Source organism: Meleagris gallopavo, chromosome 1 (assembly GCF_905368555.1).
Source record: "Meleagris gallopavo chromosome 1, MGAL_WU_HG_1.1, whole genome shotgun sequence".
NCBI lineage: Eukaryota > Metazoa > Chordata > Aves > Galliformes > Phasianidae > Meleagris > Meleagris gallopavo.
Genome location: NC_139404.1, coordinates 166542377 through 166559505, shown reverse-complemented (window position 1 = coordinate 166559505; position 17129 = coordinate 166542377). Strand labels below are relative to the sequence as shown.

The window sequence follows — 17129 nt, the reverse complement described above, 5'->3', positions numbered from 1 at the left end:
TATTCTGTTCCAAGCCTGGAATTACTGCTGTGATGTGCTCCAAATCCTCCCTCACTGACATCCTCAGTACTGTGTGTGAAGGAAATGGAAATCTTAACCCTTTGTTGCAAGATGCCCAGCCCCTGCTGTAGTACTTCCATTTGTGCAACATGGTCTGCAGATGTGAAGGTTTCTCCCCTACCCCTCATCAGGAAAAAAAAAGTCCCTTGCAAGTTGATCCTTTGGCTATCAAGAAGGCAAGGAACACAATTATAATCGGTACAAGTTGCCCACCTCGCACATACTTATGGAATGGCTCCAGGCACGTTAAGACCACAGAAATGCACTAAGCTGCTAACAAATGCCAGGACGCAATAATGTCTGAGAAGGCTCTGCTCATAGATGTGTTCCACATGCATGGCATGGTATTTAGGCAGATAGCACCAGAATCCTGTTCCTTTAATATACCTGACATAAGGGCACACCTGCACTACCATCCAAAATCACATTTAAAAAAAAAAAATACTGTAAGCCTCATTTTTCTACTATGAGCACAGTGAATATAAAAATATAACAGCAGCAATTTCCTAGAAAAGTACAATATTTAAACTGGCATTCAAGTTTTTGAGAATGAGCAGCATATTAGCAAACAATTTGAATGCTAGCTTTTTTCCACACTTCTTGATTTAGTATGAGCTAAATGTTAGTGAAGAGTTTTTATAGAAAATCTTTCCCTATATCAAATGTTAAATAATGTACATTAAGTTGCTGAAAACTTCAGATTTAACAAGAACAAGAATTAAAGCTGTGACACAATCATAAGCCAATCTCATTTGAAGCAAACACTGTTGTTCCCTCAATTAAAACATGAATAGCAAGACTCCTAGTTTAATGAAATACTCGGTAATCCCCATAAGTAACCTTCATTTTAAAATCAGTGAGCCTGATATACACAAAAATTCACACCAATGGAAATCTAAATTCACACAGACTCACCTTGTGCTTAAGCTTTTCAGCAGCTCTGTAAAAGTGAATGTCATTTCATCCAGATCAATTGCTACAATAAAGATACAGACTCCCCATGTCTCCTTCTTCTTTTTGTTATAAGCCTTTCAGAAAAAGAGAAAATGAGTTTTATTTTTATTATGTCATACAAGTGGGTGGTATATAGAGAACATTAATTTGTTCACAGTAGATTAGAAATGACAAATCAAGAGACCTTCAAGCAGACATTCATCCATGATAACCAATTATTGGGTAACTGAAACTGGTACAAGTTGTACATTGCAGATGACAGATCAAGTGTTTCAAATCTTACTCTTAATTTTGGAGTACAAAATGAATTTTACCTGTACAGTTCAGTAAGGCTTCAAAATAGCAGCTTCAGTTTCACTGAAATGGTTTCTGCTTTGCATACTTTCCTGCTCCCACCTCCACTTTTTTTCGAAAGCAAAATGCGTACATAAAAATTACAAGAAAATTAAGAAATTGAAAATGGTAACTATTTCCTATTCAGGATTACTTCAGGGAAGCCAACATCTCTCTCCCTGCACAGATTTTACCATCCAGTTGCTTCTACGCTATTACAGACACAAACTAATTTTGACCATAACAAGACACAGGAGGTTAAGGAACGAGGAAAGATGGATTTGTTCCTTTCTAGAAAGAAGGTAGTCATAAGAAAAAAAAAAAATCATTAGAGGGACTGAGAAATAAATACTCATGAGCTTTATCCTACAACTAGGTGTAAGTAGCACAGCTGAACCACAAATGCATGCAGTAAATTGTGGCAGTAGCAAAGACCAACAAGGTTAAGTGGAGCCCAGAGGGAGCCAAAACACCAAACTCATACTCTTTGACACTGCTCAATTTTAGCCCTCTCCCTGCCCTACCTTTTTTCCTTCCCCAACCACCTTGGCTATCTGTCTATCAGACAATACTATTGCAGTCCACAGGAGCTCATTCAAGAAGATACTTTCAAAAGGCAGCAGTGATCAGGTCACACCAGATCTGGGTTTCTCCATCTTATATGGTCTTCCAAAACTACCCCCAGAAGGCTCTGAACTCTCCACATCCTCTCTGGAGGTAGCACCTACCCTCAGGTTCTGCCAACAAACCATAACTGAGCTCTTGTGACCTCTCAGCCACTTTTAAACCTCACCCTTACTCAGCCATTAGGCCATGAGGTGACAGAGGAAAAGACAAGCAAAGCACTAGCATGGCTGCCCCACTGCTTTCTTCTAAAGAGGACTAAACCCTGAACAGACCCAATACCAGTGAGTCCACACAACTCAGCCTGTAAATAAGGAATCTGGCCCTCTTTGGAAACCAAAAGCTTACCATGCCTATAAACAATACAAGAACAATTTCACTAACACTGCTAATACATCTTTTACAAGTGCTCTGCTTCCTTCTTGAGATCAGTGTTCGTAAGTCAATGAAGACAGGCTGGGGCCTCCCGCAAAGAGTGAAAAGCCTCATTTTTTTGTACGATAAGTTAGATAAAGAGTTACAGTCTTAGAATGATAGTATATCCCAGGTCGGTGGGGACCTGCAAGGATCAAGTCCAATCCCTGACTCCACACAGCACCACCCAACCACCATTCAAACACTGAGCATTACCCAAATGCTCCTTGAACTCCAGCAGCTCGGGACCATCCCCACCGCCCTCTGGTGCAGTCCCTGTCCCCAACCCCCAGCTGCCCCTCCCCTGACACAGATCCACGCCGTTCCCTCGGGCCCTGTCGCTGTCACACAGCAGAGCTCAGCGCTGCCCCTCTGCTCCCTGTGAGGAGCTGCAGCCGCCATCAGGCCTCCCCTCAGCTCCTCTGCTCTGGGTTGAACACATCAGGATACCTCAGCTGCTCCTCATACATCTTGCTCTCCAAACCCTTCAGCATCTTTGTAGCCCTCCTTTGGACACTCTTGAATAATTCTGTACCCTTATGACATTATGGAGCCCAAACTTCACCCAGTGCCTGAGGTAGTCTAGACCCGAATGCTGATTAACCAGCCACCTTCACCAACGTGACAGCTATTTAAGTTACTTTCCTATTTGAGTTTTTCTATTAATTACGACAACTTGTACAGTACATATTTTGAAACAAGCTCCTAACAGACTGAGAAGAATCCAACATTAAATAGTCATTGTAATTATTTTTATTGGAAGCCCTCCTCTTTTTGATATTTGGCGTATACTGCACACCACCAGCATCCTGCACAAGAGACAAAAACACTGCAGCTGAAGGGATTTTGCAGAGAACAGCTTTGCTAAGAGACACATTCCCACAGCATTAGACAGCTCCAGCACTCCTTTGCTAATAGGTGCAATGAGCTACCAGAGCATAAGAACAAAATAATGATCTGTAAGATTGGGATTTTCTGCATTAACATCTCTTATGAGCTGAAAAAAAAGTCTTGAACATTAAGGTTAACTAGTTAATTCCTAGAGATGACTATTCCTTTTCTGAGAGCAACACTGCTGCTGGAGTCGGTTCACACTGTCTTATCAGCAAGTCCCTCACTATGCACTCCTGCAAACACAGTCTACATCATTATATAAAAGCACGTCTTGTTGGGCAAAGCCATACTGCCATTTTTCCTAGTTTGTTGCCTGCCCAAACAAGGTTAGCTCGTTTAGAAGGCTTAACTCTACACAGGGATGATGAATGCTTCAATGTTATAGCATCTGTTTACTTGGTAGAAGCAAGATCTGATTTTGTAAGAACAAGTTTTAAACTAACCTCAGACAGTACTGGTTTGATGAGACCAACTCATTCTTTCGACCAATAAAGAAGATGGCGGCCTCAGAAGCAATCTTTGAATCATATACAAAAAAAACCATCACAGCAAATCAAATTCTAGTTCTCAGAACTATTCTCATATCCACTGCTGATGTTACAGACTGCTTTGGGCATCTTATTCTCAATCAGATGTGTTGAATGATTTTTGGCCTAACACAAAAATTACACGGAACACAGGATAGGCAAGGTTGAGGGAACAGGGATTGTTTAGCTTGAAGAAGAGAAGGCTCAGGGGAGACCTCACTGTGGTCTTCCAATACTTGAAGGGAGCATATAAGCAAGAGGGGAAGTGGCTCTGGGCAGCCTGATCTGGTGGTTGGCGACCCTGCACATAGCAGGGGGGTTGGAACTAGATGATCATTGTGGTCCTTTTCAACCCAGGCCATTCTGTGATACTTATGTTTGTTGATTACAAAATAACTACTGCAGACCTGAATTTAAACATAAAAACAGTTTAGAGCAGTACTTGTGGAAGAGATTCATGAGCACGGAAGGTTAAACTAGAAAGAATTGGTGGTTATAGGTCCTTCCTCAGAGGGTTTTTTTTTCTTAATAATGTTAGATAGACAATCAATAAAAGTGACTCAGGAATTCATGAGTACAAAGAGCTGACAGCAGAAGAATAGTCCACGTTTCTCAAGCAGTACTATGAGGAACAGCAAACAACAAAGCAAAGCTTCTACCCAGGCACCACGTACTGCAACAAGATGGGCTGAAACACAGCAGACTCCATGCTTCAAGGTCTCTCCAATAAAGAGACCAATAAATAATTCCAATATATCTATTTACTCCACCTAGAGGCTCAGAGGTACTACTGCTGCTTAATACAGATCTAGGAACAGTTACAAACAATTGGAGCATAAAGGTTCCCATTCAAGAAGCCAATTTCCCAAGTCAACAACTGTCAGGGTATAAGAATTTTGAATTCAAGACTGTAAAACAACTCTAAAACAACGATTTTATTTACTTAAGTAATTTAGTTTGGTAGACAAGATTCCAAGTCTTTCAATGACATTAGCACAGAACTTCTCTATCTACTCACTACTGTGTTTATGTGAAACATGCACTGGGGCTCACCAGATATTGAAAGAATTTAAAATAAAATCGTATTTCTAGTCACGTATCAGATATTTCCCTTCACACCATACATCAGCAGTGCTGCATCTCAGGAATCAATGTTTGGGATTCTGCCTCAGAGGTTTTGAATTACAGTTTTGCCGTAAAATAGTGCAGTTAAACTCAGGTTGTCACAGCTTTAACATTCCCCATTGAAGAAAAACACCACCGCATTTATAAGAGTTTTGAACAGCTTCTCTCCATAGGTTTAGAATTTTAAGCTACAAACTGCTCTCATTTTCCAGAAATACAGACTCTAGGAGGGAGAGGGCAATACTTTCTCCTGCTGCACACCTCTCACCAGTGTTCAGCTGTGATTCAAGGGTTCAAGACTCAGCTGTGATACAGAGCAGCTGCATAACCTTGACTCAAACTGCTGAGAAAACAAAGAAGCTGAGAGCTGTATGAAAAGCTGCAGTGTGGACAAATCAAGGTGAGAAAGGTAAAATTACAGACAGAAGATCATTAGCAGCTCAGATTCAAAAGGGAAAAAAAAAAAAAGAAGAAAAGCACAACATGAAAAGGTGTAACATCTTAAAGAAAAAAAACACAAGTCAGTTTTAGTGGCATCAGAGGATGACAGCACAGAGGATTCATTCCAGAGAGCAGCAGATATCAGCCTTTTTCATACTGCCTGCCTGGCCAGGCACCCTTACGTATCTTACTGGACAAGCACACCCAGGCTTATAGGTCACTGCATTCTAGCTATCTTTTGCATGCATTTGCCAAAATAGTAATAATAAGCTTTGTTTGTAATAAGAATCTCTTGGAGCACACAGCTCCAAGTACTCTAAACGACAACTAATATTAGTTATTCTTATTTTAAGTTTATAACCATTCATCAATTAAGGATATATCAGGTGTTCAGATCAGGCCCAAGCCCATATTTGCACCCTGAGTGCCCATCCAGTTATGCAGCATCTCATGTCAGGGCCACACTGCTTCTTCATTAGCCCTCCAAGTTGCCCCTCCATGTCCTCAGAGGCTTGGCAGGCACAGCTTTGAGATCAGACACGAAAAACAAGGCCAGTGTGCCAGGGAAAGGGTTCAGGTTTGTATGCTCTGTACCAAAATGAGAGCCAGGATCATTGGGTGCTAGCTCTACTTCCATTCCATCTGATGACTTAACCTGCCTCAAGTCTGGCAGGATTTAGGTAGGCATTTTTCTTAGTCTGTGTCCTGCTATTTCCCTTGCCACCCGAGAAGGAAAAGCTAAATAAGCAGCTTATTCTGTCCCAGTTCTGAATTGAGAGGTTGGTACTGCCAAAAAATGTGCACAGCAGGTGCTCTCAGAACAAACACTAGGATAGCTCTTCACACCCATTATCTCTACCACGGGGAGAAAGAAGCATACATTCAAATAGAGCCTCATCCTGAGTGCTCACCAGCTATTGCAGAAAGTCATGGTGCAAAGACATGGTAACAGCTAAACTTGGGAAGAGAAGCAGCAATTAGCCAGGCAGTTAATTTGCTGGATTTCAGACTCAAATGAAGCCTGCATTAGTCTCAACTACAAGCAGCAACCCCAGCAGCTGTTGGAAGCACACACTTGGCAGCTTCCCCATCCCAAAACCCTGTTGGTCTGTCAGGAAGTTTGATGAAAATGGCAAGGATTGGGCTAAAATATAGCACAGACCTTTTTCTACACACTGAGAGGCTCCTGGATAGGCTTTATTGCACCGCAGTGTGGTAAGTATCAGTGTACTTAATGATGAAGGCCTAGCCATTGCCCTGTCCCGAACACATAAACGAAGATGTAGAAAAGGAGGATTTCCAGTGCTCTGTATCTTACCTACCTACTTTTAAGTCCTGATAAGTGAAATGAAATCTACACCTACAAGTGAAATTCACAAATGAGACACCGAAACCTGTCTCAGTTTTCACTTGTTAGGGCTGACTGCCTCCTGTTTCAGTTCACACAGAGAAACCTGACTTTGCTTTTAAGTAAACACTCCCTGGGGAACCCTACAGCCAGTGCCTATCTGATACCGAGCAGCACGTGGCTTCCCCCACGCTGCCACTGCAGCATTGACAAACACAAATCCATCGAGAGCTGAAGGAAGTTTGTACGCCGCAATTGGTGCTGTATCAGCAGCACATCAGCTCCAGGCACAGGGACACCAGCCCACATCAGACCCTGAGCTATGAACAGTTCCCCAGTGGAGTGTGCTCAATCTCACCCAGGTCAGCATCACTATTTGATTGTGCTGCAGCTATTCTCCAAGCCAACAGTGATACAGTGAGGGGAAGAAAAGTCAGGAGGGCACATAACACCTTAATCTATTTACATGCACCTAGTGATTAAATTTGAATGGAATTATCTCCCCCTGTACTCAGCACTGGTGAGGCCGCATCTCAAGTACTTCAGTGTTCAGTTTTGGGCCCCTCACTAAAAGAAAGACATTGAGGCCCTGGAGCGGGTTCAAAGAAAGGCAACAAAGCTGGTGAGGGGTCTGGAGCACGGGCCTTATGAGGAACAGCTGAAGGAGCTGGGATTGCTCAGTCTGGAGAAAAGGAGGCTCAGGGGAGACCTCACTGCTCTCTGTAACTGCCTTAAGGGAAGCTGTAGTGAGCTGAGGGTCAGCTTCTTCTCTCATGTAACTAGTGATAGGACTGGAGGGAATGGCTTCAAGCTGTGTCAGGGGAGATTTAGGCTGGGCGTTAAGAAAAACTGCTTCTCTGAAAGAGTGGTCAGGCAATGGAATGGGCTGCCCAGGAAGGTGGTGGAGTCACCAACCCTGGAGGTGTTCAAGGAACGTTTGGATTTTGTGTTGAGGGATATGGTTTAGTGAGAACTATTGGTGATAGGTGGATGGTTATACTGGATGATCCTGTAGGTCTTTTCCAACCTTGGTGTTTCTGTGATTGTGTGATCTCAGCTCTAAGATTACCATCATGCAAGAAGGAACATTTAACGAGAACATCACCATTTTTTAACAGACCCCTTCCACAGCCTCTTACAAGAGGAGGCGATGGGTGTCTGCACACAGACACACGAAGGTGACCTGCATAAAGGTGCTCACAGACTGCTGCTTTCCCAGATCAAAGGAACCTCAGGAGACTCCCCAGTCCAACCCCGTGCCAAAGCAGGTTCCCTACTGCGGCTCACACGGGAAGGCAGCCAGATGGGTCTCAAACATCTCCAAAGAAGGAGACCCCGCAGCCTGCCCGTGCAGCCCGTCGCAGCACTGTGTCACTCTGCCGTCACCCCAAGCAGATCCCGATGCCGCCGGGCAACGCTCCGAGCGGACCGCAGCCCCCCACACTCACCGGAGCCCCGTCGGCGGCCGCCAAGCCCTCGTACGTCCTCCAGGCCTTCTCCCTCACACTGTCCGACGCCTTCAGCGCATCGCAGAGAGCCACGAACTCCGCTTCCCCCACTTCCAGCCTACAAAAGCATTGCGGAACACGCTGGCACCGTGCGCTTCGCGGCCGGGTTCGGGATACATCCCGGAGGACGCGGCGCGGCCGTTGCGTTGCGCTTACCGGGTGCCGCCGGGCGGTGAGGCGGTGCCGGCGCCGCCCTCGGGCTGGTGCGCTGGCTCCTGGCGGCGCCCGCCCTGCGAAGGGGCTTGGGCGGCATGGCGACCGTTGGGCCCCCGCCGTACAAACGGCCACCGAGGGGCTCCGCTTAGTTTCGCTCCCCTCCCTTCCCCGGCGCCCGAACCGCGGGAAAATCGCGTCAACGCCCGCACTCGCGTCACTTCCGGGCCGGCCGGCCGGTCGCCGCTCCCCGCCACGCCCCGCTACAAGGCGCCGAACACGGAAGGAGGGCTTAGGGCGTGGATGCCCTTTGACCAATGAGGGCGCTCGTTTCCACCGCGCTAACCAATAGGAGGCGGCTCCGCTTTCGGCGGCACGGCGACCGGCCGAGGGCTGTGGCTCGCGGCGCTGGGAGGTGGTGGGCGGGCGGGATGACGGCGGCGCTTCAGCTGGAGCAGTTTTCTCCTTCTGTGGCTCGCTGCTGCGTTCGGGGCAGCTGCTGCTGTGAAAAGGTTAATTCAAATCAGAATCACAGAATCGTTTGAGTTGGAAGGGACCCCAAAAGGCCATCCGGTCCGGTTCCCCTGTAATGAACAGGGACACTTACAGCTCCATCAGGTGCTCAGAGCCCATCCAGCCTTACCTTGAGTGACTCCAGGAATGGGGCATCCACCATCTCTCTGGGCAACCTCTGCCTCACTACCCTTATTGTAAAAAACGTCTTCCTTATATCCAGTGTAAATGTCCCCTCTTTTAGTTTGAAGCTGTTTCCCCCTGTCCTGTCACAGCAGACCCTGCCAAAGAGTCTGTCCCCTTCTTTGTTTTGCTCCCCTTTAGACACTGAAAGGCCATTCTCAGGTCACGTCAGAGCCTTCTCTTCTCTTTGCTGAACAACCTCAGCTCTCTCAGCCTGTCTTCATAGGAGAGGTTTTCCATCCCTTGGATCGCTTCTGTGGCCCTCCTCTGGATGCACTCCAGCAGGTCCGTGTCTCTCCTGTGCTGAGGACTCCACATCTGGATGCAGTACTCCAGGTGTGACCTCATAGTGCAGAGCAGAGGGACTGGATCACCCTGCTGGCCACACTGCATTTGATGCAGCTCTAAATCTCCCTTCCTTTATTTTAAAACCATTCCCCCTTGTCCTATCACTGTCTACCCTTTTATAAAAGTTGATTCCCCTTTTGTTTATAATCCCCTTTGTGTAGCATATTGCTGGCTCATATCCAGTTTACCATCCACCAGTACCGCCAGGTTATTTTGGCATTGCTGTGCTCTATCCCCACACATCTCACCTTGTACTGATAGTGGGAGTTGCCATAACCCAGATGCAAGATACTTGGCTTTGTTGAACCTCATGAGGTTCTAGTGGGCCCACTGCTCAAGCCTGCCTAGGTCTCTCTGAATGACATCTCATCTCGCAGTGTATCAGCCACACCACACAGCTGGATATCATCCACAAACTTGCTGAGAATGCACTTGAACCCGGTGTCAACATCATTTATGAAGATATTAAAGAGCATAGTATCATAGCATAATCCCAGTCTCCGGGCCATCAAGCCTGCTGGAAACCAGTTTTCTCTAACACCAACCCTTACTGGTACTGGAGAGGACCTGAGTCCTCTCTGAAACGGAACTGAGCACTCAAAATGAGGCAAATGCTGAGGATGTACTAAGTGTATTTCACTCCTAAGAAGGAGTGAAATATCTGTCTGCCTGAGCTGCAGCATGAGCCACCAATGGTCAAGAGAGGCTGCTTCCGTTCATTGAATAGAATCACAGAATGGCTTGGGTTGGAAGAGACCCCAAGAATCATCAAGTTCCAACCCCCTGCCACAGGCAGGGCCACCAATCTCTAGATCTGGTACTAATCAGGTTGCCCAGGGCCCCATCCAACCTGGTCTTGAACACCTCCAGGGATGGAGCATTCACAGCCTCTCTGGGCAGCCTGTTCCAGCACCTCACCACCCTCTCAGTAAAGAGCTTCCCCCTGACATTTAGTCTAAATCTCCCTTCCTTTATTTTAAAACCATTCCCCCTTGTCCTATCACTGTCTACCCTTTTATAAAAGTTGATTCCCCTTTTGTTTATAATCCCCTTTAAATACCGGAAGGCTGCAATGAGGTTTCCTCACAGCCTTCTCTTCTGGCTGAACAAGCCCAGCTCCCTCAGCCTATCAGAACTACATACTCACATAGTGTGCTCATTTCTTAAGTTGATTCTCCTTCAAATTCTTCTTGAAATTCATTCTTCTTGAAATTTCTCTTCAAAGTCTTGGGTAGTATTCTCATCTGTCTGAGATCACATATCTGCACTTCAGAGGCAGATCACTGCTGCAGATTAGCACACTTCCTTTCCTTTTTTCCTTCTTGTGGTGGCAACTTGCTAGTAAAAGCAAAATCTTTATGTATAGGAACTCTTGCAATACACACACACATTTATCATTTGTTTGTAAAGCAATTAGTTTGGGAGATTGATGTCAAACATCTGGATTTATAATAAAGCATAAGCACAACAGTGGTTATACAACAGCCCACAGTGGCAGACCTACCAGCTTGGAAAAGTAAGCAAAACCCCTAACCCACTGATGAGTGCATTGCCATCTCCTCACAACTGGTGTTAAAAGCACAGAGGAACTCAAACCGAGAGCAAAGCATCTCAGAAAACTTAGTCACGACCCTCCCAGCTATCAACAAGAACGAACACACCCTCCTGGGCAGTTCACTCACAGCTGCTTCAGCTGCTTTTAGAGCCAGGCCCTAGATCACCCTAATGATAAACAAAGAATTTGTGTTGCTCTCCTAAATCCCTGTGTATTAACACTTAGGGAATATCGTATCCTATTTGACAGTTGACAACCAGTGTCAGTGTAAATACTACTTTTCTAACTTTAGTGTGCCAAGCCTGAGCTCAGGTCAAACTGTATGCAGCTTTTCATCAAACAAGGCACTCAGGGCTCAGAAATAACTAAAAAATATCCTTATTACTTCACATTACAGCTTACAGAGAACCAGAGGGAGAAGAGAGGCAGCAGATTAACAGAGCTACTTAGAGCTAATTAGAGTAACCTCTAATCCATCCCTCAGACACAGCAACTACACCTAAAATGGAGGAAGATCTAATGGGTATGTATGCACTTAATAAGAGAGACGCAGATGTAAAGCTATATGTAAATTGCTGCTTTTCTTTTTTTTCCTCCTTAGATATTTAAATATTTTAGTCCTGTATTTCAAAACCTTCCCTTTTAAGTGTAGCCTTTTGTTTTTGGAGTAAAATGACAAAGGTAAGAAGAACGAAGTATTAATTATTTTTTCTTATCGGATTGGACAATAACTTGGTTCTAAACATCTTGTTCCAACAGCTTTTGAATTGCAGGTCACACACAGGCAGCAGTTTGTGCAATGTTCCCCATTCAGGCAGGCCTGAGTCATTGCTCCCAGCTGCTGAACAACCTGAAGTAATTTCTCTATTTGAACTTTTTTCATTTAAAAGCGTTGCTATAGTTTCACAGTAATTGCCAATGGGAAAGTCATGCTTTCATTAGAAATGAAGCCAAGCCTTTTTATGGTGGTTCTGACTGCTCAGATAAGGTAGAAGCTTGCTCCTTTTTGTAGTTTTTGTACAAGTGATATATTTGTGATAGAGTGACCTGACTTAAGTGCACCTCTCAGCCTACGAAGTCTTCCTGCTTATGTCCACGTTAGGGCAGATCTCTAACACCTGAGTTACAGGTCTAATGAAACCATTTCTTCTAAAGATGGATGAAATAAATGTGTTTACTGAAACCATTGAGCTTCTTGACATTAGTCCAAGTGCCAAGTATTGACAGATTATTTGCTTGAACACAGGTCATAGACTGTAAAATTCAGAGACCCAGTACAAATACCAATGATTGTGTACCTGCCAGCTCCCCGTAGGTGTCCTGGTTTCAGCTGGGATGGAGCTGATTTTTCTTTCATAGTGTCTGGTATGATGCTATATTTTGGAGCTCCTCTCCAGCCCTGCACACTCCAGGCCTGAAGCAATGCTTTTTTGGAGCAGCCATGCGTAGCATCCATGAACTTAAATGACAGTCCTGTGTCAAGAATGCCTCAAGGACACCAAGGGTTTGAGTTACCTCTAGCCGGGCCAGCAGAAGCCCCACTGGTAACACTGCCTTGCAGTTACACTGGTTTGAAATGTATGGAAACATCTGGCCTGTAGCTACTGCTGATTTTCAGGAGTTTATACCTCCTTTTACAGTAACAGTGGTGAAGTTTAAGTTAAACTGTTACCTTAGGAAATGCTGGCAAGGGTAAGGGGAGAAAGAGTGGGCATTTCTGAACTCAGAACATGCTTGTTTACACTGCACCTAGCCTGGCTCTGATATCATTGCATCCTAAATAAATACTTGATTGAAAATATGAAGGATAAAAATGAATATTTTTGCACTGATATATAATCCATCGGGACCATAACAAAGTTCAACCCATTTATCTCTAAATGGAGAGATATTTGTTAGCTGCTGGCTTCTCTAACAGTTCAAAGCTCCCTCTAGACATGTTACTAACAAAAATATTTTCACTCTGCATTTATATACATCCCTAACTGTGCTCTTCTCTGTGTGGTGCCAGAGTCCCACATACTACAGTGAAGAGTCAAAGGGAGGAAATCCATAACAATTAAGTGTTCAACCCAATTGTCAGTGGAATGTTTCAGGCAAAGCCTGGATGTGTACACGCTCACACCCACTGCCCATGACTGCTTCAGAGATCTGAAAGGAACTGGTGCCTTTGAGGGCTGGGTGGAGAGTATCTGCACAAGTAATGGCACCTAGATGCAAACCCACAAGCCAGATCTTGCACAGATACCTCCAGTTCTCTCCCTTTGAGATTAATTTACAGAGATTTTGTACTGATCAAGCATTTTGACCTGAGTTTGACTTGTTTTTTTCCCCTCTTTTTACTCAGATAATTGCATGTATCTATTTATAGAAAATCATCTCTAAATGTGTAAGGACTTTACGTATTGCACATTCTAAGTGAAAACTGCAACCTGGGTTGTGTCTACTTTACAGATCTGTGCTAGTATTGAGGATCAGGGTACTAAAAAGTAAAATCCCTGAGTGATGCAATTTATTCACAGAAGCCTTAGAGCAAGTGCACCTACATCAGAGAAACTAATTAATCCTGGTTTTCCTTGCTTGTGGAAATGTCATTATATTAGTACAAAACATATCCTTGCATGCGCAGCTGCATCGCACTGTTTTGTTACACAGGTACACATATATAGGACTCTGTGTGCCAACATGCAGGTAAAGTGCTGCTAACCCCAGGCACATCCTGTCCCGTTGGGCATCCTGTACTGCCTCTGGAATACAGCTCATCCTGATTGGTACTGATAATTAAATACAAATAAAGGTCAGCTGGCAAACAAACCACAACCCTATTGTTGTTCGCAGCCACGCAGCCCTATTCATGTCCCCGTCCCGATCCCTTCCTTCCCATCCTGCTCAGTCCCAGCTTCTGCTTCCTCTCTCTATGTGAGAAAGCGTGCTCTGGCATGGGGAACACCCAGTCTGCAGCAAGGATGTTTCTCGTGCTTCCTCTTCCAAGACTTCCAAAGCTCACAGAAGGCACCCTGCTAGAAGTAGTGTCTCAGGGCTCAGTTTCAACCAACAGCTGAAAATTAGTGCCCACAGCCTTTATAGTCAACAGACACGGGCATTTCTCTGAATTAAATCTACCTGTAATCTTTTTGTTTAAAATGAGCCTAAGATAACGAAATTCTTCATTAAGTTAAGCACCCTAATTGGGTGAGAGTGTTTGTGTATGGTATTCCAGCTAACCTCTTTGCACAACAGCTTCATGGACTCTCTGATGTTTTTCCCCCATAACAGCGAAGCATCCTCTTTCCACCACAGCAAACAACGCCAGTAAGAGCACAGCCCTACTGTCGTTCCTAACCACAGTAACTGCTCACACAGCCATGGCAGACTGGCATCCTCCCACTCAACTTGTAGCAACAAAAGCTCATCCTTCAGAGAACACAGCTCTCTGATACGCGTCATTACAAACCACTGTTGACTTCTACAGTAGTGATTCAGCTGGAAACCATTTTTGAACAAATGAATCCCACCCTTGCCTTTTGACTGTGCATGTGCAGATGTCACTGTTTCAGATAAGCCCATAGCATCTCATTCCATCCTACAACCAACCTCATGTGTTTTCTGTCATTCAGACCTTCAAGTCTTTCTTGATACCAAAACCTGCCCCTGGGCTCTTCACTTCAACAAGAGAATGAAGGAAGACTTGGAACTTCTTCTGCATTTTGCAAACCCAGGTCATGCACACCATCAGGGAAAAATAACCTTGCATGAACCAAGACCTATTGAGCATCAGAGGCTGCATGGCACACATTCAAGAGCACACAGCCTTCTGCATGAAATAAGTAGTGGCACTTCTTTGATTTTGCTCTCTGATGACCTCTCCTCTCCTCTCCTCTCCTCTCCTCTCCTCTCCTCTCCTCTCCTCTCCTCTCCTCTCCTCTCCTCTCCTCTCCTCTCCTCTCCTCTCCTCTCCTCTCCTCTCCTCTCCTCTCCTCTCCTCTCCTCTCCCCTCCCCAGTTCCTATAGGTGGTTTTTTTTTGTTGGTTTCTTTCCTCCCTTCTCCCCCCCACCCAGATTTGTGTCTCATCCTCCGTTGACTTCTTCTAGAAGGACAGAAGTCCCGACAGGCTCTTTTCCTGGACACAGAGTATTAAGACATGGGGAAATGGTTTCAAACTAAAGGATGAGAGATTTTGATTGGATATAAGGAAAAAGTTTTTTACAGTAAGAGTGATGAGGCAGTGGCACAGGTTGCCCAGAGAGGTGGTGGATGTCCCATCCTTGGAGTCACCCAAGGTCAGGCGGGACGGGGCTCTGAGCACCTGATGGAGCTGTAGGTGTCCCTGTTCATTGCAAGGGAGTTGCACTAGATGACCTTTAAAAGGTCCCTTCCAACTCAAACAATTCTATGATTCCATGATTTTAGGTCTCCTGATCCACTGTGCCTGCTACTGAATAAGATGTGAGCACCTGCTGGGAGCTTTCTCTTATTCCAGCCAAGTTTCTCTCCTCCGAAGCTGATTGTCAAACTACTGGTAGAAGTTAAAATCCCTCCACCAGCCAGCAGGCCCAGAAGCTGTTAGAGATGCAGGCATGCAGCACGATCACATCAACCTTCTGTCCATAAGAACAAAGCTATTTCTCCAATCGCTGCCTTCAGCAGCCTGGCTGGATGGTACATCATGGCTGCATCAAAAGAGATCACAAAGTTTCTTACTGAGTTTTATGTTGAAATCAAGGGCAGTGCAAGGCTTACTGAAAAATAACAAACTTCATGTTTAACTCATGAAAAACAGGAACTGTTTCCTGACATATATTTGACCTTTATGTGAACACACAATTTCAACATCCTGAATGTCTGCAGCTGAAATTTTCCCAGTGGATTTTCCAGCTTGCTTAGACCTATACCAAAGTGCAGCTACAGAAATGTAATTTGTACATAAACATCCAGCCTACATCTATGTGAGTTTCTAGTTGATGTTGTTCGTGACTGCCATACCCCATCAAGAATAAATAAGCTCACTTCTCAGAATGTAGCAGTTAGATTTCCAAATTTTTATGTAATACACCTATATCAAAACTGAACTGTAAATTAAGCCAAACAAAGAAGGAAAAATGAGTATTTAAGAAACTTCCTTTAAGGCAAATCGTTTTATCTCAATCCAAATATTCACAATAGGAGGAAACTGAGGATAATGTGTTTATAATTGTATAATAGCTCCCAAACATTCTCCCACTATATTAATAAAAGATCCTTTAAAAGATGAAAAATAAGAATTGTTCAAAGCCTGTTGGCTGAATCCATGTAAGACCAAAGATTTGGACACACACGATGCATATTATTTTGAATTAGCAAACGCTCTTTTAAACATTTTGACTTTCCTGATAAATCAATACTCAAAATTGTTGGAAGAATGGGTTAGTTCCCTTACGATGAAACTCAGAAGTGGATTTTTGGAGAGAACTTCCAGGCCTGTTTTTGAACGCTACTCTATTTTTTAAACTCTCCTGTAATTTTTCCAGCAACCAGCTTCAAAACAATAGTTAATATCATACACCTTAACCTGCACTCTTCCCCATAAATGTTGTCAAAGATACAAAGATCTCAATCACATAAAGAAAACTAAACTCATATTAAGAACAGTAGTTTAAGTGCAAATGGCACACATGGGTGTTGTTTCAGACATAGAGTTTGAATGTTGGGTGGTTCTTTGTGGAGCCACTCAATGATCCTGGTGGGTCTCTTCCAACTTGGGATATTCTATGACACTCAATACCTTCTTATTGGTCTTTACTGTTAACATCCACATCCAGGAACTGTATGCTCCCACGATAGAACAGTGAAGTCTGGAATAAGGAGGACTTAACTTTGGTGGAGGATCAGGCTATGGAGCATTCAGACTGAACTTATATAGGTTCGTGAGACCTGGTGGGATGCACCCCTTAAGTGCTTAGGGGCTTGATGACATCGTGAGGCAACTCTTGATAATCTCTGAAAGATCAGTGATAGACCAAGTTCCCTGGAATCTGGAAGAAAGCAAATGTAGCTACTATATTAAAAGTCCTGAAGGAGGTTCCAGTAGTTACAGGCTCACCTCAATTTCTGAGAAAGCTTATGGTGGAAATTCCCCTGGAAGCCATTTCTGAACATAAGTAGGTTAAGA

At 44.4% G+C, this 17129-nt stretch overlaps 1 protein-coding gene and 1 long non-coding RNA gene across 2 annotated transcripts in view; one reads left to right on the top strand and one right to left on the bottom strand.

The window, feature by feature from the left end:
- Positions 1 to 8640, bottom strand: part of RB1 (RB transcriptional corepressor 1) — a 77530-nt gene extending 68890 nt beyond the window's left edge. Inside the window, 4 exon segments of the mRNA XM_085215856.1 lie at positions 976 to 1088; positions 8169 to 8286; positions 8385 to 8430; positions 8433 to 8640. Coding sequence (XP_085071982.1) covers positions 976 to 1088; positions 8169 to 8286; positions 8385 to 8430; positions 8433 to 8481 — 326 coding nt within the window. The 5' untranslated portion in view covers positions 8482 to 8640.
- Positions 8641 to 8824: 184 nt separating this feature from the next.
- LOC146545766 (uncharacterized) lies at positions 8825 to 14611 on the top strand. The gene is made up of 3 exons (XR_014881280.1): positions 8825 to 8893; positions 11378 to 11503; positions 14598 to 14611. It is a non-coding gene; the product is annotated as an uncharacterized LOC146545766 (long non-coding RNA).
- Positions 14612 to 17129: the final 2518 nt, after the last annotated feature.